General features: G+C 38.0%; 9 protein-coding genes and 2 non-coding genes across 21 annotated transcripts; 6 read left to right on the plus strand and 5 right to left on the minus strand.

Moving 5' to 3' along the window:
* The first annotated feature begins 1,550 nt into the window (after window positions 1–1,550).
* CER3 (Fatty acid hydroxylase superfamily) lies at window positions 1,551–5,635 on the plus strand. The gene is made up of 11 exons (XM_010485016.2): window positions 1,551–2,067; window positions 2,185–2,408; window positions 2,588–2,835; window positions 2,926–3,145; window positions 3,455–3,582; window positions 3,925–4,181; window positions 4,276–4,383; window positions 4,496–4,702; window positions 4,801–4,911; window positions 5,002–5,175; window positions 5,260–5,635. The coding sequence occupies exons 1-11, from the start codon at window positions 2,017–2,019 to the stop codon at window positions 5,428–5,430; spliced, it is 1,899 nt and encodes a 632-aa protein (XP_010483318.1). The 5' UTR covers window positions 1,551–2,016; the 3' UTR covers window positions 5,431–5,635.
* A 170-nt stretch (window positions 5,636–5,805) lies between these two features.
* Window positions 5,806–7,411, minus strand: TET15 (tetraspanin15). Its single transcript, XM_010485017.2, has 2 exons — window positions 6,634–7,411; window positions 5,806–6,383 (listed from the first exon to the last, which is right to left on the minus strand). Exons 1-2 carry the CDS (start codon window positions 7,255–7,257, stop codon window positions 6,045–6,047), a joined length of 963 nt encoding a protein of 320 aa, XP_010483319.2. The 5' UTR covers window positions 7,258–7,411; the 3' UTR covers window positions 5,806–6,044.
* An 806-nt stretch (window positions 7,412–8,217) lies between these two features.
* On the plus strand, window positions 8,218–10,426 carry LOC104761867 (cytochrome c oxidase subunit 6b-2-like). 4 transcript variants are annotated; one of them, XM_087499121.1, is made up of 6 exons: window positions 8,226–8,341; window positions 9,072–9,154; window positions 9,248–9,355; window positions 9,840–9,928; window positions 10,000–10,081; window positions 10,174–10,426. In XM_087499121.1, exons 3-6 carry the CDS (start codon window positions 9,329–9,331, stop codon window positions 10,225–10,227), a joined length of 252 nt encoding a protein of 83 aa, XP_087355247.1. In that variant the 5' UTR covers window positions 8,226–8,341; window positions 9,072–9,154; window positions 9,248–9,328; the 3' UTR covers window positions 10,228–10,426. The 4 variants fall into 4 exon arrangements, with proteins under 4 accessions (XP_010483322.1, XP_087355247.1, XP_010483328.1 ...); XM_010485026.2 differs by having other exon boundaries at window positions 8,238–8,341; window positions 9,072–9,104; XM_010485020.2 differs by having other exon boundaries at window positions 8,218–8,341; window positions 8,945–9,355.
* A 642-nt stretch (window positions 10,427–11,068) lies between these two features.
* LOC104761869 (zinc ion binding protein) lies at window positions 11,069–11,726 on the plus strand. Its single transcript, XM_010485027.2, has 2 exons — window positions 11,069–11,300; window positions 11,402–11,726. The coding sequence occupies exons 1-2, from the start codon at window positions 11,069–11,071 to the stop codon at window positions 11,632–11,634; spliced, it is 465 nt and encodes a 154-aa protein (XP_010483329.1). The 3' UTR covers window positions 11,635–11,726.
* LOC104761870 (uncharacterized) lies at window positions 11,668–13,601 on the minus strand. 2 transcript variants are annotated; one of them, XM_010485031.3, is made up of 4 exons: window positions 12,879–13,601; window positions 12,282–12,737; window positions 11,969–12,187; window positions 11,668–11,882 (listed from the first exon to the last, which is right to left on the minus strand). In XM_010485031.3, the coding sequence occupies exons 1-4, from the start codon at window positions 13,341–13,343 to the stop codon at window positions 11,859–11,861; spliced, it is 1,164 nt and encodes a 387-aa protein (XP_010483333.1). In that variant the 5' UTR covers window positions 13,344–13,601; the 3' UTR covers window positions 11,668–11,858. The 2 variants fall into 2 exon arrangements, with proteins under 2 accessions (XP_010483333.1, XP_010483330.1); XM_010485028.3 differs by having other exon boundaries at window positions 11,969–12,199.
* Window positions 13,602–13,798: 197 nt separating this feature from the next.
* Window positions 13,799–13,994, minus strand: LOC147923064 (U2 spliceosomal RNA). Its single transcript, XR_015589814.1, has one exon. It is a non-coding gene; the product is annotated as a U2 spliceosomal RNA (small nuclear RNA).
* LOC104761871 (HXXXD-type acyl-transferase family protein) lies at window positions 13,994–16,247 on the minus strand. The gene is made up of 4 exons (XM_010485032.3): window positions 15,742–16,247; window positions 15,418–15,596; window positions 14,751–15,156; window positions 13,994–14,633 (listed from the first exon to the last, which is right to left on the minus strand). Exons 1-4 carry the CDS (start codon window positions 15,968–15,970, stop codon window positions 14,116–14,118), a joined length of 1,332 nt encoding a protein of 443 aa, XP_010483334.2. The 5' UTR covers window positions 15,971–16,247; the 3' UTR covers window positions 13,994–14,115.
* Window positions 16,248–16,508: 261 nt separating this feature from the next.
* LOC104761872 (D-amino-acid transaminase, chloroplastic) lies at window positions 16,509–18,742 on the minus strand. Of its 2 annotated transcripts, none has more exons than XM_010485033.3 (5): window positions 18,470–18,742; window positions 18,039–18,085; window positions 17,615–17,781; window positions 16,842–17,518; window positions 16,509–16,735 (listed from the first exon to the last, which is right to left on the minus strand). In XM_010485033.3, the coding sequence occupies exons 1-5, from the start codon at window positions 18,639–18,641 to the stop codon at window positions 16,641–16,643; spliced, it is 1,158 nt and encodes a 385-aa protein (XP_010483335.2). In that variant the 5' UTR covers window positions 18,642–18,742; the 3' UTR covers window positions 16,509–16,640. The 2 variants fall into 2 exon arrangements, with proteins under 2 accessions (XP_010483335.2, XP_087355250.1); XM_087499124.1 differs by having other exon boundaries at window positions 17,615–17,804; window positions 18,470–18,556.
* Window positions 18,743–18,802: 60 nt separating this feature from the next.
* Window positions 18,803–20,709, plus strand: LOC104761873 (Ubiquitin-like superfamily protein). 6 transcript variants are annotated; one of them, XR_015588782.1, is made up of 6 exons: window positions 18,837–19,056; window positions 19,247–19,304; window positions 19,519–19,704; window positions 19,882–19,921; window positions 20,269–20,462; window positions 20,569–20,709. XR_015588782.1 is itself a non-coding variant. In XM_010485035.3 (5 exons), exons 2-5 carry the CDS (start codon window positions 19,302–19,304, stop codon window positions 20,325–20,327), a joined length of 288 nt encoding a protein of 95 aa, XP_010483337.1. In that variant the 5' UTR covers window positions 18,803–19,085; window positions 19,247–19,301; the 3' UTR covers window positions 20,328–20,559. The 6 variants fall into 6 exon arrangements, 3 of the variants coding, with proteins under 3 accessions (XP_010483337.1, XP_010483336.1, XP_010483338.1); XR_015588784.1 differs by having other exon boundaries at window positions 18,848–19,028; XR_015588783.1 differs by having other exon boundaries at window positions 18,895–19,085.
* A 5-nt stretch (window positions 20,710–20,714) lies between these two features.
* LOC104761876 (eukaryotic translation initiation factor-like) lies at window positions 20,715–25,150 on the plus strand. The gene is made up of 9 exons (XM_087499123.1): window positions 20,715–21,269; window positions 21,947–22,018; window positions 22,124–22,231; window positions 22,323–22,532; window positions 22,643–22,740; window positions 22,858–22,945; window positions 23,042–23,392; window positions 23,480–23,722; window positions 23,838–25,150. The coding sequence occupies exons 1-9, from the start codon at window positions 21,096–21,098 to the stop codon at window positions 24,834–24,836; spliced, it is 2,343 nt and encodes a 780-aa protein (XP_087355249.1). The 5' UTR covers window positions 20,715–21,095; the 3' UTR covers window positions 24,837–25,150.
* Window positions 21,670–21,775, plus strand: LOC147923065 (small nucleolar RNA snoR103). Its single transcript, XR_015589954.1, has one exon. It is a non-coding gene; the product is annotated as a small nucleolar RNA snoR103 (small nucleolar RNA).
* Window positions 25,151–25,799: the final 649 nt, after the last annotated feature.

Raw genomic sequence — 25,799 nt, forward strand, 5'->3', positions numbered from 1 at the left:
TATTAACAGTCTTGGGGGGCTGGGGGGGGGGGGGGTACTGACATGGCTCTCTCAATCTCTCATGCTTTATATATTTGAATTATATATGTGTTCTTCAAAATTTAAATTAATCGTATATGACTTTTATCACATTCCATGAAAGATAAGTACCAAGCCAATTTAGCTCTCAATTATTTGAAAGATAAAAAAGGCATAAAGGAACAAGTAATGATTATGCATATTGCATGCACGTAGTACCAACCACTTTCATCCATGCGATTATGGGATTTCGTCTGTGGATCAGTTGTAACAAACGACAAAGAAAGTATACTCTAAAAAAAGAAATATGCTCATTTAACTAAATACTCTGTTCACTAAGACTATTTTGCGACTATTACGACTTAACAACTAGTACTTATACCAAAAAAAAAAAAAAAAAAAAATCCGTAATTGGGTGAATATTTTGCTGTCGTATCATTAAAAGAGAGGCTGACATTAAAGGTTACATATGATATATTTGATATATTTCTTGACCAGCCTTTAGATATATGTCAGCTCTGTCATGGCATAAAGCTTAAACCCTAAGCCCCTCCTCCATATATGTGTAGTCCCACAATTGTACCCAACGTGATATGAATGCGGATTAATTTGTGATTTGAGCTGATATAAAATAAAACTTAAAATTAAAATATATAGAAATGTATACTAGTATTAAAAATGATGAGAAGGAAAAGACAAATTGAATTAGAGAAACTGGACAAAAAAAAGATAAAAGAGAGAATACGAAGAAGCCACCGAGAAGTGTAACCATCGCTGCTTCAACTGTAAACCGAACATTAAATGTGTGTGTGTGTGAGATAGAGAGAGAGTCCAGCTGTGAGAGCTATGTCCACTGCATCAAATGGGTTATACGTCGTTAACTATTGAGAAATATTTTAGAGAAAAATCATTATTCTAATAACATTTCGAATAAGTTAGGTCTATATTGGAATATATATAGACTTTATGTCTGTTCATCAGGAAATAATTTCTGTTTAGTTTATAGTATGATTTTTTTTGTGGCCACTCAAACTAAGAAAACAATGGATATATATATATATGGGATGTTCTTTTGTTGTTTATGTTAATTTTGTCTCATTTAAGTCTATAACTAACTTACTAATTCGGTTGAAATTGCTTTTTGGGTGCTATTTCCAAGTTCTTCATAGTAATACTAATGTGCATTTTTTTTTAACACAAAATTCGTTTTGAGAAGTTCTACAGTTGGATACTACATGAATTTGAAAAAAGAATTGAAAATTTTTTCTAAGGCATTTTTGTTGGAGCAAAAGTAAAACAAAGTTTTACTATGCACCAAAATAAATGTTGATATAGCAATTAACATTAATACTATGTAGTACAACAGAGTCAAAATTAATTATCACTGAATAGTGAATACAGTCAGAATTTAATTACAGTAAAGGTTTTATTTTCAGGCGAAAAAAAGATTTCATTGTCTCATTTTTTTTAACCTTAAAAAATAAACGATCTTCTTCAGCATTTAAAAAAAAAAATGGTTTGATTGTTATTGTAAGTCAAACAATTTCTTTGATTTTTCGTTATAGAGAAAAAGAAAAAAAAAATTTGTGGGTGTAGTTGGCTCTTTTAGTTTGAATGCTTATATAAGCAAGCAGAGCTCGAGGCTCTCAATAATGCACACATAAACACAACAAAGCCTTTATAACTCTCTTCTACGGATGGTTTTAATTCTCTCAACGAACTCAAAATCCCAACTAAAATTCTCCTTCCTCTCTTTCTCTTCCAAATTTAAGAGAAACCTTATCATTCAATCCTCTCTCTCTCTCTCTTCTTTTTGACTTCCACAATAAGGAAGCAAACAATTTCTCAGGATTGCTTGAAAACTGGAGAAATCTTTAAGGTTCTTTTAGACCAATAAGAATTAGAGAGAGAGAAAGAGATCTCAAATTCCGAGGAGGTAACAGATACTACAGTTTGAGAGAGGACTAGGAAAGAAGAAGAAGAAGAAGAAGAAGAAGAATGGTTGCTCTTTTATCTACTTGGCCTTGGGAAAACTTTGGCAATCTCAAGGTTTGTTTTATTTTCCTTAAGGACAAATCCAATCTTTTCTGAGTTTTGAAAGATTTGATTTGGTTTGGTTTATTTTCTAAATCTCATATTGGTTTGGTGGTTTTTGTATTTGTGAAGTATATATTGTACGGTCCATTAGTTGCACAAGTGGTGTACTCATGGGCATATGAAGAAGATATCACAAAGGCTCTTTGGTGTCTTCATATTCTCATCATCTGTGGACTCAAAGCACTCGTTCATGAACTATGGAGCGTTTTCAACAACATGCTTTTCGTGACTCGTACTCTAAGGATTAATCCTAAAGGCATCGACTTTAAGCAGATTGATCACGAATGGCACTGGTATATTCTCCAAATCTCACCCTTGAATTCTCATTTATCCACTTCAAAATCATCTCAAAATCAAACCTTTTTTGTCATTTTCCTTTTAGTCCTCTGTTTTTTTTTAGTTCTCTGTTTATTTTTTTTTTTTTTTGGTATGAAAGGTAACGTTTTGATCTGTTGGGTATGTTTTGTTTCAGGGACAATTACATAATCCTACAAGCAATAATAGCGAGTTTGATCTGCTACATGTCTCCACCATTGATGAGGATGATGAACAGTCTTCCTCTGTGGAACACGAAAGGACTCATCGCATTAATTGTGCTACACGTGACTTTCTCAGAGCCTTTATACTACTTTCTGCACAAATCAATCCATCGTAACAACTACTTCTTCACGCATTACCACTCCTTCCACCACTCATCTCCTGTTCCACATCCCATGACTGGTAATTACAATCACACACACACCAATCCAAAAAACATCTCTTTTGTGTATTTGTAATATAAACATCTTTTGATCTGTTTGGGATTGGCAGCTGGAAACGCAACGTTATTGGAAAACCTTGTGCTCTGTGTCGTAGCTGGAGTTCCTTTGATTGGATCTTGCTTGTTTGGGGTTGGTTCATTAAGTGTGATCTACGGATACGCTGTTATGTTTGATTTCATGAGATGTTTAGGACACTGCAACGTTGAGATATTCTCACACAAGCTATTCGAGACTCTTCCATTCCTACGATATCTCATCTACACTCCAACGTATGTTGTGGTTGACGTTTAACTTACCTTACTTGCAAAATTTCCACATGTCTATTTGATTCTGATTTGGTTAGATTTATTGGCTTCACATGTTTTAAATAAAGGCTCTAACGTTTTTCTTTGAACTAGCAAAAACACACAAACGTGACTTTGTCATATCTTCACTTTAAGAAGCAAGTTTGTGTGTTTTGCTGTCAAAGATGTCTATAGAAAGTAATTATTGTGTGTGGGTTTACATTTACTGCCTTTACAGAAGGCAATGATTATAAATGCTTTTAAAAGTTGATATTCTTGTTGGGGATTATGCAGGTACCATAGTCTACATCATCAAGAAATGGGGACCAACTTTTGTCTATTTATGCCTCTCTTTGATGTTTTGGGCAACACACAAAACCCAAACTCGTGGGAACTCCAAAAGAAGATTCGTCTCAGTGCAGGTATTTAGCAACAAATTAATCCACCCTTAAAGTTTTGCAGATTTAACCCCAAAAAAAACAAAAATGAAGATTTAACCCAAAAAGCAGAACACACAAAAACAGATATTTTTGCTATAAATTATGAGTACCAAACAGTTAAGTAGTACCAATTAATGAGGAGACATTTAGTAGAGATGTAAAGTTTTGTACTTGCGCAGCAGAAGAAGTGGGTGAAGACTTTTAAAAGTCAAACCTTTTCAGATTCAAAGTATATATTCAAATGACATTATCACCCCTACCTCAACCTCCAAATTACAGTTTTTTTTTTAACGAATTGATGATGATCTCTATGTGTGTCTATAGGGGAACGGAAGAGAGTACCGGAGTTTGTGTTCTTAGCTCACGGAGTGGATGTAATGTCGGCGATGCACGCACCATTCGTGTTCAGATCGTTTGCTTCATTACCGTACACTACAAGGTTCTTCTTGCTGCCAATGTGGCCATTCACGTTCTGTGTAATGTTGGGCATGTGGGCTTGGTCAAAGACTTTTCTTTTCAGCTTCTATACACTCAGAAACAATCTTTGCCAGACTTGGGGCGTTCCCAGATTCGGATTCCAAGTATGATTCCCTTATTCTTTTGCCCTAATTTTCCCCCCCTTGAAAAACAGAACACTTGTGTGACAAAGAGTCTTTTTCCTAATATTCTTTGCAGTATTTCTTACCGTTTGCTACACAAGGCATTAATAATCTGATTGAGGAAGCGATTCTGACAGCTGATAAGATTGGTGTTAAAGTTATAAGCTTGGCTGCTCTCAACAAGGTTCTTATTATAAAAGTCTTCAACTTTTGTGTGAGCTAGTGATTCATTTATAGTCAAGTCACTAAGAGGTTTTGTTTTGTTGTTGTTGTTGTTGTTGTTGGGTTATGATCAGAACGAAGCTCTAAATGGTGGTGGAACGCTGTTTGTCAACAAGCACCCTAACCTTAGAGTTCGTGTGGTTCATGGGAACACTTTAACTGCAGCAGTGATTCTCAATGAAATTCCTAAAGATGTGAAAGAGGTTTTCTTGACTGGATCCACTTCTAAGCTTGGAAGAGCCATTGCTCTTTACCTCTGTCGCCGTGGAGTCAGAGTTCTCGTAAGTTTTGATACTAATCCTTTAATAAACTGTTGTCTCAATGATATGGAAAAGAATCCCAAAAGGCTGACGTTTTCAGATGTTGGGACAATTGACAGATGTTGACATTGTCTGTGGAAAGGTTCCAAAAGATTCAGAAAGAGGCTCCTGTTGAGTTCCAGAACTACCTTGTACAAGTGACCAAATACAATGCTGCACAACACTGCAAGGTACTGTAGTGATTTCTAACTTGGTTTGGTTTGTTGGGTAAGAGTAAATGGTACTGACTTTTGAGAGTTTGGATATATATGTACACACAGACTTGGATCGTCGGAAAATGGTTAACACCGAGAGAGCAGAGCTGGGCTCCTGCAGGGACGCATTTCCACCAGTTTGTGGTGCCACCGATCCTCAAGTTTAGACGGAACTGCACTTACGGCGATCTAGCAGCTATGAGACTCCCTAAAGATGTTGAAGGACTCGCAACTTGCGAGGTATATATAAAGACCAGTTGGTTAATTAGTTGAATCTTGTTTGTGTCCACCAGACTAAACTGTGTGTATGTGTGTGTGTGGCAGTACACAATGGAGAGAGGAGTGGTTCACGCGTGCCATGCAGGAGGAGTGGTTCATATGCTAGAGGGTTGGGAGCATCATGAGGTTGGAGCCATCGACGTTGACCGTATTGATCTGGTGTGGGAAGCTGCCATGAAATACGGTCTTAGCTCTGTTTCTTCACTCACAAACTGAGTGAAAGAGACCACTTTCATTGTTGTTGTCTTTTGACTCTCCCAAGATTGGTCATTATTCTTTGTACAGGTGAAAAGGATGCAAGCAGGAAAAAAATATATTAGAAATTTCACCTTATGTTATTGTTTTACCTTTTTATAATAATGTATTCCTTTTTTTAGATTTCCCTAATATTAATATATATATGCACCTAATTTCCAAGAAATTTCAACAAAGCTTTTAATTACAATCCAGCTTGATTTGCTTTTCTGTTGGTAGTTAGGAGTTAGAACAATCATATACTTACAAAACATCTTCAATGTTGCTGTCTTCTGTACATCTTTAATTTTGATTACACTTTATTACAAACATAATTAGCTGAAAAAGCTGATACTGTTGAAGTTTTAAGGTAAAGTTTCATTGAAGACTTTGAATAAAAAAATAAAAAAACCAATTGTTTATACTTTATTACAAACACATTCTCTACATGAAACCGACGATAACAAAGAGACAAGAGGAAGAAGAGCTAAAGATTTGCTCAAAGAAACATCTGCTTGAGTACTAAAACAAATGCAGAAGGAAGAGATTATTTTTTTAATTTAACCTAATCAGAATAGACCTTCTTCATGATCTTACTAACCTTTGAATCGTTCCCAAAAAGTGGCCAAGAAGATCAAGAGATGAGAGATGAGAAGAAATATGGAGATGACGATCAAGAAGATACCAAGCTGCCACCATTTCCTCCTTACCGACCTTACAAATCCGAATTTGCAAGATCTACAATCATAGCACAACACGCTCCAATCGTTCCTCCACAGCTGACAGTCGCTTATCCTTCCGACCAGCAACTCATCACCGTATCCATCGTACATCACCGTCGTCTTTAACGGTGGCCCTTCGTCTTTTCTTCTGTACCAAAACGTCGCGTTTAACGAATCCATGTTACATGTCTCCGGCGGCATACAACATCCATTCTGCAACAACAACAACAACAACAACAACATCAAATCACAACAAAATTAATATATCTAAAAACATATATAACATGGATTCGTTTCAAACTATTTGGAAGATGTTTAACAAACTCATCTTTGATGTGATGGATATATAGTTATATACATATATTCAAAATGTTCCTATCCCATGCACCGGTTGCACATTCTAAAAGATGGTCCTTGAGATCAAAGGAAAGTATATATCTATATATGACTATGATGATCAAACCTTGATGGGTGGCATTTTTCTTCTATTGTAAGGTTTTTCATTTGGAGTTCCGTAAATGAGGTCGTTACAAGCTCCCTTATCGTAGACACAAGATTTGATATTGTTCCAGTTCACATCGTCCATGACTTTGAGATTGAACCACGTCCTTGTCGCTGGAAACCGCCGGCTCTGCATCTCATTGACTCCCGCATACGCCAAACCGATGAAAAGCATCAACAACAAGATCACCACCATCACCACAAGTGCCGGCATCGGAAACTTCCGCCGTAGAAAGAGAGCCGCATTGCTAACAACGAACACCGCAAGGAGGCCGACGCTAGCTAGCGTCTGGACACGTGGCAGACCGAGGATATCTTCGCAGTCGTAGCTACGCATGTAAAGGAGCCACACGGCGTAGCCGAGAAGTGTAAGTGAGAGGACGAAAGTGAAGATCGGAAGGACACCAGCGGCTAAAATGTTGACAAGTGTAACCAATGTTCCAACGGGTGGCTTATTATCAGTCTGTGACTCCATTTGGTCAGAGCTCTTGGCTTCTGGCTCAGTGGTTGTTGTAGTTGTCGTTTCTGTGGCAGTGACGGTTGCGGCTGGTTCCTCGATGGGTACTACTTGGGCATTATCAGCCATGTGAAAGGAAAGATCTCAACGGAGGTGTAGGGTTGATATGGAGAAATGCGTATATATATTTAGAGACATAAAGTATAGGTGTGTGAGTGAGTGAGTGAGTGTGTGGTGGGTTTTACAGAGTCAAATATGTAAGTTGGAGATAAATAAGTACACTTTGATTAAGTATAATTAACGAGATCTTGTCCGAAAATAAATTATCCAAAAAGAGTACTTTTTTTAGAGATTAGTGGATAAACAACGAGATTAATGTATATTTGTAGAACATTAAATCCCCCCAAAAAAGAAGAAGATTAAAATTCTAAATTCTCATCGTAATAATAGGAGGAAAATAACTATTTTGTTACTATTTTTAGACAAAAAGAACTAGTCATTTCTTACACATTATTAATACAGACACAAAGAGATCGTAAGTATAGGCGTGTGGACGTTTCGTGTGTGTGGTGGGTTTTTGGAGAGTCAAATAGGTAAGTTGGATATAAATTATACACTTTGATTAACTTAGTACTTTGTTTTGTGTAATTCATGGACGATTATTATAAAGTATTTTTTTTTAATATAGAGAGAATATACACAAGATATGCAGAATACTGCACATGAGATTGATGAATATATATATATATATATATATATATATTAGTGTGAACTAAATACAGAGTATTGTTTTAAGTATAAAATTCCCAAAAAAAAAACAAAGAGAAAAAGAAATATTTCTAATCGAAAAAATAGGAGGAAAATAATTCCTAAGTTTTGGACAACCGGACCAGTCGTTATTCTTACACAATAATTCGAAAGAGAAAAAAATTGGTGTGTCTAATTTTGTGAAAAAAAAAAGACTTAATTTTAGGTTTCAATCAATTTATAAATCCTAAAAAACAAAATCTGTGAAAGAAGACTTTATTTTAGGCCCATGAAAGCCCAATAAAGTAGAGTTAGATTGAGTCATTGAGATGATTCGGTTCTTTATTTCATACAGTTAAAACCCAAGAGACTCATCAGCCTTGAACAAGGCAGACAAAAAAAGAAGAAGTGTCATCTGTAAAATCAAAATTCTCCGATTCAGTCATTGATCAGATCAGCCATGGAGGTGAATTCGATTTGCTTGTGTCTGTGTGCTATAGTAACTTCGATGGCTATTGATTTCTAATGTATCAGAGACGAATTGATTTCATAAAGTTTTACTTTTTTTTTATGTCTGTGGTAATCTTTTACCATCTGTTCCTTTCGTAAGTGTTTGTTTGTTTATGAAATTTGTCGAATCAATTTTGGGAAAAAGGAAAAAACTTTAAGCCGTATTGCTTGCTACTAGAGTTGATTCCTCGGTATCTTCTTGACGCCAAAAGCATCCTATATGGTTTGAAATTTTTAGAAGATGTAAGGGTTTCTGATATGAGTTCACTTGGCAATGCCACATGAGCTAGTTTAGTAATTCTGTTATAAAAGTTGTGATTTTTATAGAGAGGCATTAAGAGAATTTGGAAGATTTGAGAATGGTTTTTGGTGTGGGGATGCTTTTTGCATTCACCATTAGTGTTCTATGAATGCTTACTTGAAGTCTTTTCCTTTTTGATTCTTTGTTTGGCTCGTTGATTCCAGAAAAAAAACAAATTAACTTTTGATGTTTACAAACCTTATCAATTAGTGTCTTTTTTCACAATTGTGTCTGCTCTTTTTTTTTGTATTGGATTAGATTGAACTGAAAACTGCTCCTGCTGATTTCCGGTTCCCTACAACAAACCAAACCAGGCACTGCTTTTCTCATATTTAGGCCATCATCAGTTTTGATCACTTGTTGACATTCAAAGATCCTTCTGCAGGTGTACAACTGCGAAAGGCAATGACTGCGAAAGGTTTGCCAAGTATTACCGGGGCGCCCCCTGTCCTGGAGAATGCGTTGGGGGTCTCCATTAGTCTTTGCGTGATACACAAATCACATTCCTCTACATTGTGATTCATCCATCAACAATGTGTGTCTCCGTGTATCTTATCGCAGGTTGGGAAGTGGAACGAGCAGAGAGAGAGTGGGACTTTCCCGGGTGCTCATTAAACTAGGCTGGTTCATCCATCTATCTTGATGATGAGACAATCAACGTCCACAATGGTACATGGTGTTTGAAGACCACTAGTACATATTTTTTGTAAGCTACAAAAATTAACTTAATTAATTAGCAAATAAATGGAATGCTTCCAATTTTGTTTCACTAAAGGAACTCCAATTCGAGACAAGTTAGATTTGCTTGTGTCTGTGTGAATTCAATATGGTTCACTGATTATCTGTAAGAAGGGTTTCTGATATAAGTTCATTGGAATTGAGTATAAAAGAGGAAGAGGTTGTGATTTTTATAGAGGCAACAAGTATTTGGAAGATTATAGAATGGTTTTGGTTTGGGGCTGCTTTTGCATTCACCATTAGTGTTCAATGAATGATGATTACTTGAAGTGTTTTCCTTTTTTGATTCTTTGTTTGGTTCGCTGATTCTAGAAAAAAACAAATTAAGTGATTTTTATGTTTACAAACCTAATCATTTAGTGTCTTTCTTCACATTTGTGTCGGACTCTGACCTTTTGTTTTTGTATTGAATTAGATTGAACTGAAAACTGCTCCTGCTGATTTCAGATTCCCTACAACAAACCAAACCAGGCACTGCTTTACTCGGTACATCGAGTTCCACAGGTACCTCTGTCCTCATCTTTAGGCCATCATCACTTTTGATCACTTGTTGACATTCAAAGATCCTTCTGCAGGTGTACAACTGCAAAAGGTGAGGAGTCTAATGACTGCGAAAGGTTTGCCAAGTATTACCGCGCCCTCTGTCCTGGAGAATGGGTTGGTCTCCATTAGTCTTTGCGTGATACACATATCAACATTCCTCTACTTTGTGATTCATCCAACAATGTTTGTCGCGTATCTTAACGCAGGTTGAGAAGTGGAACGAGCAGAGGGAGAGTGGGACTTTTCCAGGTCCTCTTTGAACCAGGCTGGTTCATCAATCTTGATGATGAGGCAATCAAATTCCACAATGATGGTACATGTGTGTTTGAAGACCACTGATACAACTTATTTTTTGTAAAGCTGAAATAATAGTAATGAATGATAAGTATACTTAATTTTGGATTTATTTTGAGACAAAGTCATCAATGGTTCATTAAATAAACTTAATTAGCAAATAAATGGAATGCTTCCAATTTTGTTTCACTTATAAAAGGAACTCCAGTTCGAGACAAACTCTTAACTCAAAAGAATTAAGTTAAATTTGGGAAATCTGATTACTTTCACGTTTATATAGTTAATGTATCATCATCATCATATATATAATCTCGGAAATATAAGTTCATGATTATCGCTTTTTATAAATTATATTCAAAGCAAAATACTACTAATAAGTTACAGAACATGGAATTCTAAATTCTATTTTCTTCCTCTTGACATAGCGACTCGAATACACAGGTAACAGGTTCGTGGAGTCTCTCTTTAGTTTGTTTTTTTGGCTTTATTCCGATTTCGATTTCTGTTGACTAAGTTTCTTACGGGTGACCATAAAATATTAATAAATAACAATTTTTGTTTGGGAATTTCGTACAATCCAAATCCAATCATAGCTTCTAATTTTTTTTCTAATGGTGGTGGACTCTTAATTCCTGGTTAAACCCTAATTGTACTTGCTTTGCAAAACCTAATATCTTCCTACACAAGTTTCAAACTCTCTTTGACGAACCTTTTTTTTGCATATAATTTAGTCAAACAAAGCTTGACTTTGCTATTTTACTATTACAGACGTTTCGTCTTCTTGTGTGTGTGTGTGAGTAGGAACTTATGGGTTCGAAAGAAAAAGTCGATAATGAAAAAACACTAGACAAGAGTAAGGATATGCTCTCACAGCTTCAACAGAGGGTTGATAAAATCAGTTCAGAGTTGCAAACGTCAGGATCATCCGCAGAAACTTCACCTGATGTTCAAAACGTCTACAACGAAATCAAACAACTTCTCAAGACGACTACCAAGCCTCTCCAAGTTCCGAGTCAAGCGTCGCCACATATTCGCGACGGTATCCTAAAACTTTAAAAAAAAAAATGCCCATTCGTTTGATTGATATCCCATCCCCTTTCTCTTGTGTTGAAGTCAGCAGTTTTTTTGGGGGTTTTGCAGACCTTGACACAGTGTTTGCTGCTGAGGAAGTTGGACATTCGTGCGACTTATGTCAGAGAGATCTTGCTACTGATCCAGAACGGCCTAATCTTTCCTTGCGCAGCTTACAAGAGGCGTGCGTGTTGTCTTGTGGTCATGTCTACCACTTCAAGTGTTTGAAAGGCACCACTCTTGATATTGATAACCATTCTAAAGATCCTTCGTGCGTTTTCTGCATTAGCTGTTCCAGCTGAATCATTAAACTACAAAATCCTATCCCTTGTCGATTTTGTTTCAAATACTTTAAAGTCTTGTTTTCACAATGCCAATGGAGTTACATACAAAAGACCAGAGTGTTACTTTGAAATCAATCAAGAAAGATTTTTTTTTTTTACATCCCTTCAATCCTCTAGAAAGGTTAAGTAACTTTACATATGGCATGTATAGAAAACAGGAACCACGCCGCATGGTATAGCTTCTACAGCCAGAAGTGAATCATAGCCTGTTTCAAGAAACAGAAAACATGTTTTTAGTTTGAAATATCATTTAGGCATCCTTACCAAAGTAGCAAGAACAATGAATGATTACCTCTTGAATTGAGTTAAGGGCTCGAAACTCCTCTACATGATACACAGGTTTAGATTGATGCAGTTCTGATCTTAAGCTTCTCATCTCTGACTGCATTACATTAAGCTGTTCTCGAATCTCCTTAAGCAAACTCAAATGTTCTCCCTTGATACTCGTATCTCTTGGCGGCCTACTCACTCTTCTTTCGTAATTACTACTACTCACCATCTTGCCTCTAACCTGTGATTCTTTCTATAGACAGCATTAGCACCTGATCAAATCACGTACGCAAAAAAAAAAAAGATTAAAGTTCACTTGGCAATGATCGACTTACATTTCTTTCTTCGTGATCCTCTTCTTCCGAGATGATTGTAAGGCTTTCCTTCGTCCTAGGAACCTCAAAGATGTCTTGAACATTCTTGGGAGACAGAATCGGTGTCTCTAAAGAAGTGTCTTTCACAGAGTATCTTTCAGGGTTCTTCATTATCTCCATTATCGTACTGACATCACTCTTAGCTGACTCAAGGATAGTATTGCTAACCTGTGACACTAACGCATGTGACAAAGACTCACGCCTAAGCAAAGGGAATCTAGATTCTTTCTGAACCTCTCTTGAATCTGAAATCTCTCTAACATGCTCATCTATTCTCCTGATCTGATCCCAATAAGCATTCAAGTCTTCACGAGGAGATAAAGAACTCTCAACAAGACCTTTCTTCTCTTCAAAGCTTTCACCACTCACATCAGACAAAAGCATGCTTCTTTCACTAGGTATCCCATCAAATGGACTCTGCAACAGAATATATAAAAGAAAAGACAAAAGCTTTAGCAAATGTTTTGATCTAACAATGTCTTCAAATACCATTAAAACAGAAAGCTTTATATAGCCATGGATTCAGTTATAACCAAAAATCTCAAAACTTTTAGTTACCGATAGATTTCGCTTCATCTTGGTCTTTTGATTCCCACGAGAGGTATCACCGTAAAAGATGAGATTTTCAGGGAACCTGTTCTCAATCACAGCCGGATCAGAGCAACCAAGGCTGAGTAGTTTACACCTATAAGCCTGAACCTGAAACCCAAGAGACGCAATCTCCATTTCCTTCTGATAAATCAGATCTTCGAAAAGGGCAAGAGATGTCTCTGCGTGACACATCTTCTCCTCAGCCATTCTCTTGTACTGACTAGCCTCCATCTCCAACGCAGCTTTCTCACCTTGAAGCCGTAGGATCATCGACAAAGCCTCGCTCGCTGCAGATGAAGAAGCTTCACGTTCAGCGTCAAGCTCTTGGTTGATCTTTTGAAGAAGCTCTTGTTGTGCCCACATCGTTTCTCTTACCCCTGAGAATTCTCCATTGTTACCTCCCACCCCCAAACTCGTCGTTCTCTCCACCATTATTCTAAAATCAAAATTCCCAACAAAAATCTCTTTTTGATCTTTGATATCAATAATGTCTAATGATCAGAGGGTGTTTTTGAATTGACGCGGCGGAGGGAAGCGGAGATGTTTAGGTGAATTCTCCGATTAAATTGCCACCGAATCGGACAAGTCAGACGACGACAACGAAAGCCCTTTTAAGCCGACCAGATAGATAGAGGAGTGCCCAATCGAATACAACTTTGGACCTATCAACGTGCATGCGACCACTTTTGCAAATTTTAAATCTAAGCGAGTAAAATTAATATGCACTTTTAACAATTGTATTTTATTGTTGGACCTAACATGTTTCTGCCGACATAATCTCAGATAATTATCACATTTACGATTTTAATTAATGTTATCAGAGATTCTAATTAATGTTTATCAGATTCGTATTAATTGGTTATTCAAATATTTGGACTGATGAACTGGCGGGATGAGCCGGGCCCTTGCAATAGTGCAACGCATGGGCGACTCGCGAAAGCCCAGATAGCAAGCTATCTTAATGGGCTTTCCCCCTTAAAAAATAGAGTTAATATCGTGTGGGCCGATGGCCCACATATCAGATATTAAACTGATAAGAACAGATACTACACTTGATCTTAGCCAAAAGGCCGAGAAAGGTATGATTTGCTATGTTCCGTCGCTTCTTTATTTATACTACTTCTCAAGTCTCGGACACAGTTGAAGTTACCGATGTGGGATGTAAGAATAAGAAAACAAATGAGATACATTCTCACCGTCTCTGTCACAACGCAGACACGTTAAGAAAGTCATAGAACAGCTTCTGAAACTTACCAAGCTGAGTCTTCTTCAAGCACATGGTCACTATCAAACTCCCTTCTTCGTCTATGCTCCTAATTACAAATCCTTTCCCTTCATTCATATGTGAAACTCTCTCGTAGAAGGCCTTTCCCCATCCAAAATCCAGTTCAGAAGCCATCTGCTTCGTTAGACTGACGATGCAGAAGTTTGCTGCGCAGCTGAAGATCGGATTCCCTTCCCCTGGAACTAAGTGATCGAGATCAGGATGTCTCTCCAAGTAGTCTATTGCTGATCTCAAGTACGTGTTGTCCATTTTCCTAATTTCTCTGTGAACTCTCTCCACTGTTCCGCTGAAACGCTCTCTCCGAAAATCAGCCAGCAGTAATACTGGCCGAGCATGGAAGAGAGTGTTCCCAATGTATCTTTGCGGAAGCTTCGGTTGTAGTCTTGACCTCCCATCAACTATGATATGCAATCTCGTCAAGTCTTTTTCACTTAAATCTGTGAGTTGAAAAAAAAAAAGAAGTGGAAGGTGAGACCCTTTGTTAGATAGGTATTAAGATTAACAGCTAGGCCACTTCCAAAGAGAGAGTTCTTCCAACAAGATCAATTCCATACCTTCAGTTGCAAAGCAAGCACAACGCCAAATATGCGCCACCAGAACTTCATAAGTACTGAACTTACTATCAGCAATCTCAGCCTTTGCTTTAAGAGCTTTCAGTTGAAGAAGTGTGAGCTTGAGACTGGCAATTGCAGAATCAGATTCAGGATTTGATCTATAAGCCAGGGATTTCATCCGAGGATTGCGAAATGGGGGTGGTTGGTATTCAGTGTGAGGAAAGACAGGACAGGGAGGCTCCCGTGCACAAAGAACAGTGCGGTCGAAGAACGGTGTTAGCTTAACTGAAAGTCCCCGAGCAGTTTGAGACCATGCTTCCATGATATACCCAAGAGAAGTAGCATCCCCGAATGTATGGTGTATTGAACTTCCAACACAGATCGCTCCACATTTGAAATAGGTGACCTTGCAGAATATCAAATACCTATCTGTTAGACATCCGTTTAGATCCATATGCATGTTGTGTTCTATGCAAATATGCAATATAATAACATGTGATGATAATAAAGAAAGAAGTTTCAGGTTTATAGTCTGCGTTAACTAATGGTTCAATTCATGACAATTGACAGAAACAACAAGAGTGCCTAAACCCTGAACCTCAACTACTAACCAGAGTATACCATAAGTAACTAAGGTGTTGTCAACATGCAGATGAGGAAAGATTACCTGAAAGAGAACAAGAGGGAAGGAGGAAATGTCTCCTGAGTAGTCAATAGTAGGTACAAGTTCAGAAAGATCCAAACTTTGAGTGAGTAAGCCAATGTCCTGTACAGTAGAATCAGTCTCAGCCTCCACATACATAACTCCTTCTCCATTGCATCGGACCTCCAACCTCCCATTCTTATCTGCGATCATAGATCATCAAAGAAAGCCAAATACAGTACAGGGTCTCATCATTCAGAAAACAAGATATGAATTATTGTCAAACCCAGCAGCAAAATGGATCCTTTGACCAAAAAGGAAGAAGAATGACGCGTTTTCGAGTCTTACCTTTTTGGAGCCTTCCAGCGGCAGGATAGAAGAGGACAAGAACCTTGCTCAGAGCATCGATGAGGAGTTGAGTGTTGGGAAGATTGGAGGAGGAACAAGGATTGAAGAAGTAGAGTGTGCCCATGTGAAACCTTACTTGTATCTGGTCTAAATTGGAAAGCCATAAACTATGTGAAGGCGTTTCTTTAGCTGGCTTCACGATCGCACTTTGCTTTACCCAAATCTTCATTTTTGATCCACAATCACTATTCACTAAGGCTCCTGCTTTACAAAAATATCCAGATACGTGCCTAAAAACACGACTCCTTCGGTTTACCTGAGCTTATCTCAGCTAAATAACGTGGAGACTGAAGAAGAAGAAGAATATAAAAAGAAGAATATAAAAAAAGAAGAATATAAAAAACTCTTTGCTATTCTTTTTTTTTGTGGACAATATAAAATTGCTTTTTTTTTTAAGTACTTGGCTACTTGCTAATCAAAAATTCACAAGTGATATAAAACACCGCGTTCGTTCTTTTCCAACGTCTGCGGCAATGGTTATCAATGTGGCTGACTATGTGGCAGTAGTCGGTCATCCTTCACCACGAATGGTCTTACTTTGTGTGGCAACTCTTTACCTTTAGGACTTGTTGTCCTCTTTATGTATCTTGTCACTTTTATGGTTTCAAGTCAAGCTTTAAAGCTTGTTTTATGTACGTTTTAAGATCGATGTTTGTAGTTTATTTTGTCCTCCTATATAAGTTTATTGGTGTATTTGGCTCCTCTTCAAAGAAAGGTTGTAAACTTTTAATCTAATATAATAGAGTGTTTAATGGAAAAAAAAGAAAAAAAAAAATAACAGCAAAGCTCGAAAAAAGACCACAACTTATTGACTTTGATGAATAAAGAGAGTGATGGGGTCAGTAAGGAACACAAACACGAACGGAAGATGGACCAGAGCTCATATCTTCGAGCAAGAGATCCAAAAGCGCCTTTGCTATAGGACCTTCTTTTCCTGAGTCAGACAAACAAGAGACCCATCATGTAAGCAATTTCAGAGTAGATTAAGTTACTCAAGTCAAGAGTGAAGCTTTCAAATGTTTATATGATGATGATCTTACCATCCCCAATAAATTCTTCATCCCATTGAATCACAGGTTTGATGAGAACTCCACTCCCAATAAGCATCATCTCATCTGCTTTCTTCCCATCTTCGACTGTCACATCCATTACTTTCACACTTTTAAGCATCCCCTTGTTTACCAGCTCTTCAGCGAGCGTAAGCGTTCTCTTTGCTGTGCATCCGCTCAAAACGTTATCAAACCGCGGCATTACAAGCTCGTTACCACCATTAACAACAAATGCAACATTCATGTTCGGACCTTCTGCGATAAACCCATCCTTATCAACCCAAATTCCTGCATAAGCTCCCTTAGCCTCAGCCTCCATTTGTGAGAGCACGTTAGGGAGGTAGTTAACGCTTTTCACTGTGGCAAACTCTGGAGGCTTTATTGGGACAGACGAGGTCACTACCTTGACACCTTTTGGGTTAGTGGTCAAGTTCGTTTTTATCACAATGGCGTAGAGAGTTGGTTCGCGACAGTGAGATGGAGATAGGAGAAAATCCCCTGGGCCTGTAGAGAGCCAGTATCTTAGAGACCCATCTCTACACCCAGAAACGCTAACGGTTTGGATGAGGATTCTTCTAATATCTTCTCGATGGAATGGAAGTGGGATCTTAGCCATTGATGCAGACCGTATGATACGGTCAAGGTGCTGATCCAATTCACAAAGGTACCTGCTTGGTCGCAGGGCAACAAGTGAAACTCAGATGATTGAGTAATAAGACTAGTTAAGGTTGGAAAAAGTGAACTTATGATTCAAAGTGAAAAACCCATTAACGATCGTGGCAGTGTCAAAGACTCCATGACCACGGTGAACCATGTGATCATCCAACGGAAGAACCATCGCTGCAGGATCGGTTGTTATTCCGTCAACAACACTTGAGTACATGGCCAGAAACTGTTGTCCTCCTCTTGCTTGTTTTAGCCTCTCAATAACCTTTTGACACCAAACATAGTTCACTGATACACAGTCAATCAATCAAGGCCTCTAAACATAAACAGATAACAAAACACTGTCTCGATCATTCATTACCAGCTGCATATATAATATCATTGACAAAACTCAGAACAGTCTAGTGGTGTCAATGAACATATCTAGCTAACATATTAGTATCGTTGTCAAGGGTTCACAACATAATGTTTAACAGACATGGAAGAGGAAGAAACGCTACGGAAAACATAGAAAACAAATACCTCAGAGCTAGATAGAACAGGAACATTCCAGGACTGAGAGATTGAATCTGTGCAAAAAAAAAAAAAAATATTAAAATTTCTCAAAGCATTACAAAAATTACTCTAAAACAATAAGTTTTTACTTTTTACAAGTTCAACTGATCAGAAACAATACTGCATAATATAAAATACTAAACTAATCTAAAAGTTGCATTGAAACTTGAAAACATACTATATTCTATATTATGAAACAAAAAACTTCTCTAAAACATCTTATATTTTGAAAGAGAGGGAGTATTTGAATTTGACATCAAAAACTGAAAACACTTTTTAACGATAAAATATTGATCTCTCTTTCAGGGTAATGTACAGTTGTTAACACCACAAATTGCAAAATCCAAAAGACAACAAAAGGAGCCACCAAAGTTAAACCAAGGAAAGCAATGTCGAACCAGAACACATGAGAATCATTCTTTCTCGTTTCGACTTATGTGGGAATCGAAAGCCATGTCTAGAAAAACATTGAACGAGGGAGAGAGACGCGAAATTCCAAATGTTAACTGTCATCTCCGGCGAGCAGCCAGCGACGGGCTTCGGGGAACAAACGAATTGAGAGATCATCATCGGAAATCGCAACTTGCTCTGCTTCGCATCATCATCACTCACTCCAGACAAGAAGACGAAGTACTAATTTGCCACACACATCCTTTGGGCCTAATTTCACTAGTACAGTTTCCAGGCCCAGTAGTCCAATTATAATTGTATTGTTGCAGCATGATTATCCAATTTACGTTTCAATTAGTATTCAACAAACTATTCATTAGCTAGGTGGGAGAACAAACCCTCTTTCTCCTTTAGCGGGGTTTAGCTACGAGGCGTCGAGGCCTAATCGATGTTATAGATTTTTTTTTTCTTCATACCTGCCTTGTAGGGCTGAGTGAGAGAGCTTCTTTACATATTGATAGATAGATCGTAATAAAAAAGGCCAACTTGAGATTTTCCATTCTTGTGGTCAGTGATTCAACCCTAATCGATCTAGGTCATTCGATTTCTTTCTTATCTGAGTCTGTAGGTTTCGAAAATCTTTGCTTTTTTTTCTTTTGAATATCCAAAAGGATAACTGATTTGGGGAATAACAAGATCATCTGTTTTTCTAAATTCACTCTTTGGGGTTTGTGAATTGTCGCTGAAAGTCTAATAATTTATCTTTTCTTGCATCTGGGTAACAGATTTTGATCGGAATCGGCATCGGAAGAAGAGTGAATTGTTCATCCTTGTCTTGCCATGGTATGTTTCTACTTCGTTGGTTCAGTTTGATTGTTCTTAGTCCATCCAATCTTTATTCGATTATTCTTTGTTTATTGTACTTCTTAATTTCAGCTTCCTGTTGAAATCTTTTTTACTCTTCTTCTTGGATTTTGCTTCAATCAATCGAAGTAAAACTAGATTTGGCCCATGTTGGTTGTAGTATTGATTAGTCTGTGTAATCTTGTTTTTGCAGGCCATGTATATTCGTGTGAAGCGCATGAAAACAACTTACTTTATCCAGTGTGATCCAACAGAGACTGGTTTGGATGTTAAGCAGAAACTGTTTGCCCTCATTGAGCAACCAGTTAGCAATCAGCGTCTGGTTTTAATGTCTACTGAAGAAATATTAGAAGACTCAAAGACTTTAGCGGATCAGAAGGTATCAAACGTTTGGCTGTATCATCTATTTTATTTATCTTTCCTGCCAATGTTGGGGAATGAATAAACAATTCTTGTTCAAGTTTAATGAAGAGTCATCTTAGGTATATGGACACTGCCACCGTTTGCGTATTTTAAGTTAGATAAGGTTGTTTCTTTTGCTTGTTTTTTTTTTCAGGTTGAGAATGATGCAGTCGTGGCTCTGGCTTTGAGGAAAGGTAACTTATACGTCAGCTCTTTTACTCCTTTTATCTTATTCTGATAATCTCAACTCCTTGTTGGTTTATAGAAATGTGGTAATGGATCATGCATCTTACTTAACTAGTTATACCAAACTTCATTATTTCTATATGTTTCTTTGGTCTCTTAAACCTTCAAACTTCATTGATTTGTGTCATCCTATTGAAACGTTGAACTCTTTAAAACATTTGTGGATGTATCTAGCTGAACCTGATTCATGTTTATATCCGATCAATGAGCCTCCCATGCTGTATTGCATTCTGGTCTTCTAGATATAGAAAGCTATGAACGGCTTGATGAATGCACCTCATTCTTTCTTCTGCAGATGATAACGAGTTTGAGGATGTCAACATTGCTCAGCCCACCGACTTCTCGATTTCATGAAGAGTTACTGCAACAGGGAAAACTTCGCTTCAACAGGAGAAGTATTGATTCAAACACATGGGGAGGAAGAAGCTATTTCTTTGTGTCCTCTGCTACTTGTGTCAACCGCCTCTTTAGTTGTTACAGACAATTGTTGTAAGTAAAAGATATTGAGATGTGGAAGCTTGATTGCAACTTGCAAGATGATTAAGTTTTTTTCAATGAAGTAATAATAACAGACTCTTATCTTTCACTGCCTCAGTGAATTACAATGAGCTAGATCTGCAGCAAACACAAGGTGAGGGAGCTCCATTAATTACCCTTTGACATTGTGGTGTGACGAGGAATGATTATTTATACTCCCCATGATTAAGGCTAAGAAAGTACATTAATGACGGAAAAACCAATGAGGGTGACGAAACAAAGAGACAACAAAACAAAAGCAAAGGACACAACTGTAACTTAATTGACAAAAAACGTTAAGACCATAAGTGTGTCTGGTTCGGGTAAAAAAGAAAAAAAAAAAGGAATAAGACCCTAATAAAGAGAAGGGATTGTGTCTCCTTCTCGACTTCTTCTTCTTCTTCTTCTCAATCTCAACACTTTTCTCTTCTCTTCTTTGCTAACGGCAGGAGAGAGAGAGAGACCCACAAAGCCGATTCCTCCTCTCCGTCGATTCTTCGGATTCAGCGATTCATCTGTCGCTGAAAAAGCTTCTACCTTTAGCTCTTTCCGCTCGTCGATTTTTGTGGTGAGATTCGGTTCGATCTAGGCTGTTTAGATCGAGGTATGCAGCAGGGCGATCAAACGGTGCTGAGCTTGAGACCTGGTGGCGGTCGAGGAAACAGACTCTTTGGTTCCTCTTCTTCTTCTTCGTCTCTCTCTTTTGGCTCTCTTTCCTCTTCGGATCTACCTCTCCTTCGTCCTCATGGTGGTGCTCCTGCTTCCTCTTTTCCCTTCAAGGTATCCTCATTTCTCCGCGCCAAGCTCCCCCTCTGTATTATTATTTGGATCTAGCTCTTCTTGTTACTCGGACTTAGGAATTTTTCTGTCTGGATATGGTTTTGTTGATCTCTGGTGTCTTAGCGTCAGCTGAACTTTAATCCAATTTTACCAGTTTATAGCAATCAGCAGCTTTTTGGTTTGGAATTACAATCTTTGGTATTTTGCTGATTTGATTATCTCAAATGTCTGAATTGTCTGAAGGCTTTTTTTGATTTGCGAGTTTCATTGCGCTGTGTTATTAAATTGCTACTGAGCTCATAGAATCACGTGTCTGCAACATACAGAATTGAATTTATAGGTAATCTATGCATATACGATTGATGCAATCAATTTGTTTGTCCTGATTCTTAGTGGCGCACACAAGTATGTGTAGCTGCTGTAAATATGGACGTATAATGATATGTAGGCTTGTAGGTGGGCATTTTATTAGCTGCTATTTGCTCATAAAGGACCTACTGACATTTTATTAGTTCCTCAATCGTGTTGGCCTTTCGATTCACGGGTTATTCCTCTCTTGGTTTTGTTCTGAGTATTTGTGATTCTTTGTCTCCTTTATATGTCGCTTCTTATATGGTTTTGTGTATTGAGTGTTAGTTAATGAAGATTTATCATGGATTACTATACTTTTCTTTCAGGGTGGAGATTCGAGGTTCGATGGCCGTGAACGTGTGAAGTACAGCCGTGAGCAGCTCCTGGAACTTAAAGAGGTGATTATCTCAGTTAAAAAATATAGGATTGAGGCCGGTATTGTTTCTGCTGTTCGTATTTGTTCTTTGTTGTTTGAGGTAGCTGACATCTCTGCATACGTGCAGACTACTCAACTCTCTGATGAAATTCTGAGAGTCCAACGGGAAGCTGCGACAGAACTGTTTGGGGAGGTAGAGACTTGGCCACGTGGGGAAAGTGTCGTAACCAATTTGGTATAGTTTTGTTGAAACGTAACTTTTGTATTGTTTCCTCTATCATGAAGTTTTTAAGTTTTAACACAGATCTAATATCTTAATGATCCAGGCTCCGGTTCAGTCTGCAAGTCGCTTCTCTGAGCCAGACTCTCGTGATTGGCGTAGCCGTACGACTCAACCTCCACCCTCTGGGGAGGCAAGGTCGTGGGATAATCTCCGTGAGACGAGAGACTCCAGGTATGTTGAAGCAAGCCAATTTAATCGTCAAGACCAACCTAATTCCCAGTTTTCAAGGGCACAAATACCACCCAACAAAGGGGTAATTGATCAATAAATTAATGTTTTTTTTCCCTCTTTTGGTTTTTTTACATTCTGGCATGATTTCCTATGTTCCTTACTTATTTGTATTTGTATATCGTGTGTAACCAGGGTGGACCAGCTCCTGTCCTCGTCAAAGCCGAAGTGCCTTGGTCAGCTAGAAGAGGAAATCTTTCCGAAAATGATCGTGTTCTAAAGACTGTGAAAGGGTAATGCCGTTGAGACAGTTACTTGGTGTCTAGATTTTGCATAGTAATCTCTTACTGCCAACATGAAATCTTTAAATCAAACTTGCACACTTACAAAGATATACTTTGTTTGTCCAGGATATTGAACAAGCTAACCCCTGAAAAGTATGATCTTCTTAAGGGCCAACTTATTGACTCTGGCATCACATCTGCTGATATCCTGAAGGTGTGTGTACTCTATGTCTCAAGCATAGATGAAGTCTTGTTTGAATCACCTAGGCTGTTCGTGTAGCTAACCAGTGTTCTTTTCTTTTGTTTGTAGGGAGTGATTACCCTTATTTTTGACAAAGCTGTCCTTGAGCCGACCTTTTGCCATATGTACGCGAAATTGTGCTCTGATATCAATGACAAGCTGCCCACCTTCCCACCTGCAGAGCCTGGGGATAAGGAGATCACGTTTAAGAGGGTTCTGCTGAATATCTGTCAAGAGGCATTTGAGGGCGCTGAGGAGTTGAGGGAGGAGCTTAGACAGATGAGTGCTCCAAATCAGGAGGCTGAGCGGAATGACAAAGAAAAATTGTTGAAGCTCAAGACTCTAGGAAATATTCGTTTGATCGGAGAGCTTTTAAAGCAGAAGATGGTTCCAGAAAAGATTGTTCATCACATTGTTCAGGTTAACACCTATACGTTTATACATTTTCTTAGACAACTTTTATTTTGGTATCTAGCATTAACCTTTATTTATTTGTTCTGAGCACAGGAGCTTCTGGGGGCCGATGAGAAAGCTTGTCCAGCAGAGGAAAATGTCGAAGCTATTTGTCATTTCTTCAAAACTATTGGCAAACAACTTGACGGAAACATGAAGTCAAAACGGATCAATGATGTATATTTCAGACGCTTGCAGGATCTGTCAAAGAATCCTCAGTTGGAACTGCGTCTGAGATTCATGGTTCAGAATATCATCGACATGCGCTCCAATGGCTGGGTTCCTAGGCGGGAAGAGGTAACCTAACTTTAAAATCTGATAATGCCTCAGTTTTATGAGTTACAAGGTTGAGACTTGTGTTACCTGTCCATTGTATAGAGGTTCTGATGTTCAATTTGCATTACTTGTGCAGATGAAAGCAAGAACTATAACCGAAATCCATACTGAGGCGGAGAAGAATCTTGGCCTCCGACCTGGTGCCACTGCAAATATGAGAAGGGGTATTGTTTCTGGTGGTGGGCCTGTGAGCCCTGGCCCTGTCTACCCTGGTGGGCGACCTGGTGCGGGTGGCTTGATGCCTGGTATGCCTGGGACTCGAAGGATGCCTGGGATGCCCGGGGTGGACAATGATAACTGGGAGGTACCCCGGACAAGATCAATGTCTAGACGCGATGGGCCAGGACAACTGCATTCTCCAGCAGTGAACAAGTCGGCCTCAATGAACACGAGGCTCTTACCTCAAGGCAGCAGCAGCATTATAAGTGGCAAGACAAGCGCCTTGTTGCAGGGAAGCGGTTCAGTTTCGCGCCCAGTTACCATGGCAGCAGAACCACCAGCACAGTCAGCTGCACCTCTGACTGTACCAGCTCCGTTGGAGAAACCCCAGCCTAGTGCTCCCAAGTTGAGCGAAGAAGTGCTCCAAAGAAAAACGAAGTCGCTTCTCGAAGAATATTTCAATGTCCGACTTCTTGATGAAGCTCTGCAGTGTGTAGAGGAGCTCGGGTCGCCTTCATATCATGCAGAGTTTGTGAAGGAAGCAATATCCCTGTCCCTTGAGAAAAGCCCACCTGTCGTTGAGCCAATAGCCAAACTCTTGGAGTATTTGTTAACAAAGAAGGTGGTCACACCCAAGGATCTTGAAACCGGGTTCTTGCTGTACGGTGCTCTGCTGGACGACATTGGAATCGATCTCCCTAAGGCACCAAACAACTTTGGTGAGATATTGGGAAAGTTGATTATGGCTGGTGGTGTGGATTTCAAATTGGTTAGAGAAATTATAGGGAAGATGGAGGACGATAGGTTCCAGAAGATGGTGGTCGATGCAGCTGTACGCATATTGGAGTCAAGCGAGCAGGGGAAGTCCATGTTGGCTTCACAAGCAGCAGACGTTAAGGCTTGTCAGAATCTGTAAAAGTAAATCATTGCTCTACGATTTTTGCTCTCTGGGTTTGAGGCTTGTGCCATGAAATGTTGTGTTGTAAGCTTGAAGGAGGAGGAGAAAAGGATTCTCAGAACTCATAAAAGAAAAATAGTTTTGCTCTTCTCTTAAGCTCTGTGGGAATGTATCATGTTCCTTTTTTTTGTATTCTTCTTCTGTGACTTTTGTTTGACCTTTGCATTTTTGTTTTACGGTCTCAGTTTATATTACTCAGTTGATTGTTGTTGAGACTTTGAGACCCCTATAAACTGGTCGATTCAGATAATTACATTGAACATGTTTGATCAGCGTCTTTCTATTACAGTAAAACCTCTATAAATTAATACTCTATAAATTAATAAACACTATAAATTAATAAAGTTTGCTGGTCCCAAGTCGGACCAGTGTAAAAATTAACAATTTTCGATAAGATAATAAGATAATAATTTTTTCGAAATCTTCTTATCAAATATGGTCCCAATAATATCATAAATTAATAATTATATAAATTTATATATATATATATACTGATATAATAGTGTATGTTTCTCTTAAAGCTTAATTCTATAGAACAATTGTAATGTTGTATTTTTAACCTATAATAATATCTCTAAAATATTTTATAACATGTCATACAAATAATTAAAATTTAAAGTTTTAATTTTTAGATATGCATCATTTACAATTTGATAATTTGACAGATTATTAAAATAGGAGAATTGATATTATTATTCATAGATTTGAATTTATGTGTCTCATGTGTATAAGTCAATTTGTCTATAATATTTGTAATTTATTGTAAATAGTGCTTTCTAAATATTACAAGTTCAATTCCTAAACCATAAAATTTATAACATCCGAAAGTTTAATCTTATTTTGCTATAGTTGTTCCAATTCATAATTTTTTAAAAAATAAACAATTAAAAATATATCTATAAATTAATAATTATTAATTTA

This window comes from Camelina sativa, chromosome 18 (genome assembly GCF_030686135.1).
Source record: "Camelina sativa cultivar CO46 ecotype springtype chromosome 18, ASM3068613v1".
NCBI lineage: Eukaryota > Viridiplantae > Streptophyta > Magnoliopsida > Brassicales > Brassicaceae > Camelina > Camelina sativa.

Bases quoted from the DNA above. Each gene is read 5' to 3' on its own strand.
- TET15 (XM_010485017.2), bottom strand. From the start codon at position 7,257: ATGGCTGATAATGCCCAAGTAGTACCCATCGAGGAACCAGCCGCAACC. The intron at 6,384-6,633 runs GTTTGATCATCA...TTGTTGTTGCAG, and splicing joins GAAAAATGCCACCCATCAAG to AATGGATGTTGTATGCCGCC.
- LOC104761869 (XM_010485027.2), top strand. From the start codon at position 11,069: ATGGGTTCGAAAGAAAAAGTCGATAATGAAAAAACACTAGACAAGAGT. The intron at 11,301-11,401 runs GTATCCTAAAAC...GGGGTTTTGCAG, and splicing joins GTCGCCACATATTCGCGACG to ACCTTGACACAGTGTTTGCT.
- CER3 (XM_010485016.2), top strand. From the start codon at position 2,017: ATGGTTGCTCTTTTATCTACTTGGCCTTGGGAAAACTTTGGCAATCTC. The intron at 4,703-4,800 runs GTAAGTTTTGAT...GACAATTGACAG, and splicing joins GCCGTGGAGTCAGAGTTCTC to ATGTTGACATTGTCTGTGGA. The intron at 5,176-5,259 runs GTATATATAAAG...TGTGTGTGGCAG, and splicing joins AAGGACTCGCAACTTGCGAG to TACACAATGGAGAGAGGAGT.
- LOC104761871 (XM_010485032.3), bottom strand. From the start codon at position 15,970: ATGAAGATTTGGGTAAAGCAAAGTGCGATCGTGAAGCCAGCTAAAGAA. The intron at 15,597-15,741 runs GTAAGACTCGAA...CTATGATCGCAG, and splicing joins CGCTGGAAGGCTCCAAAAAG to ATAAGAATGGGAGGTTGGAG. The intron at 15,157-15,417 runs GTAATCTTTCCT...ATATTCTGCAAG, and splicing joins TCCCTCTTGTTCTCTTTCAG to GTCACCTATTTCAAATGTGG.
- LOC104761873 (XM_010485035.3), top strand. The intron at 19,705-19,881 runs GTATCAAACGTT...TTTTTTTTTCAG, and splicing joins AGACTTTAGCGGATCAGAAG to GTTGAGAATGATGCAGTCGT. The intron at 19,922-20,268 runs GTAACTTATACG...TTTCTTCTGCAG, and splicing joins GGCTCTGGCTTTGAGGAAAG to ATGATAACGAGTTTGAGGAT.
- LOC104761867 (XM_010485020.2), top strand. From the start codon at position 9,329: ATGATGAGACAATCAACGTCCACAATG. The intron at 9,929-9,999 runs GTACCTCTGTCC...ATCCTTCTGCAG, and splicing joins CGGTACATCGAGTTCCACAG to GTGTACAACTGCAAAAGGTG. The intron at 10,082-10,173 runs GTTGGTCTCCAT...ATCTTAACGCAG, and splicing joins CCCTCTGTCCTGGAGAATGG to GTTGAGAAGTGGAACGAGCA.
- LOC104761870 (XM_010485028.3), bottom strand. From the start codon at position 13,343: ATGGTGGAGAGAACGACGAGTTTGGGGGTGGGAGGTAACAATGGAGAA. The intron at 12,738-12,878 runs GTAACTAAAAGT...ATTCTGTTGCAG, and splicing joins AGATGAAGCGAAATCTATCG to AGTCCATTTGATGGGATACC. The intron at 12,200-12,281 runs GTAAGTCGATCA...TGCTGTCTATAG, and splicing joins AGGATCACGAAGAAAGAAAT to AAAGAATCACAGGTTAGAGG.
- LOC104761876 (XM_087499123.1), top strand. From the start codon at position 21,096: ATGCAGCAGGGCGATCAAACGGTGCTGAGCTTGAGACCTGGTGGCGGT. The intron at 22,232-22,322 runs GTATAGTTTTGT...TTAATGATCCAG, and splicing joins AAAGTGTCGTAACCAATTTG to GCTCCGGTTCAGTCTGCAAG. The intron at 23,723-23,837 runs GTAACCTAACTT...TTACTTGTGCAG, and splicing joins GGGTTCCTAGGCGGGAAGAG to ATGAAAGCAAGAACTATAAC.
- LOC104761872 (XM_010485033.3), bottom strand. From the start codon at position 18,641: ATGATGATCTCTCAATTCGTTTGTTCCCCGAAGCCCGTCGCTGGCTGC. The intron at 18,086-18,469 runs GTTCGACATTGC...TTTTTTGCACAG, and splicing joins AATGATTCTCATGTGTTCTG to ATTCAATCTCTCAGTCCTGG. The intron at 17,782-18,038 runs GTATTTGTTTTC...TGGTGTCAAAAG, and splicing joins CTGTTCTATCTAGCTCTGAG to GTTATTGAGAGGCTAAAACA.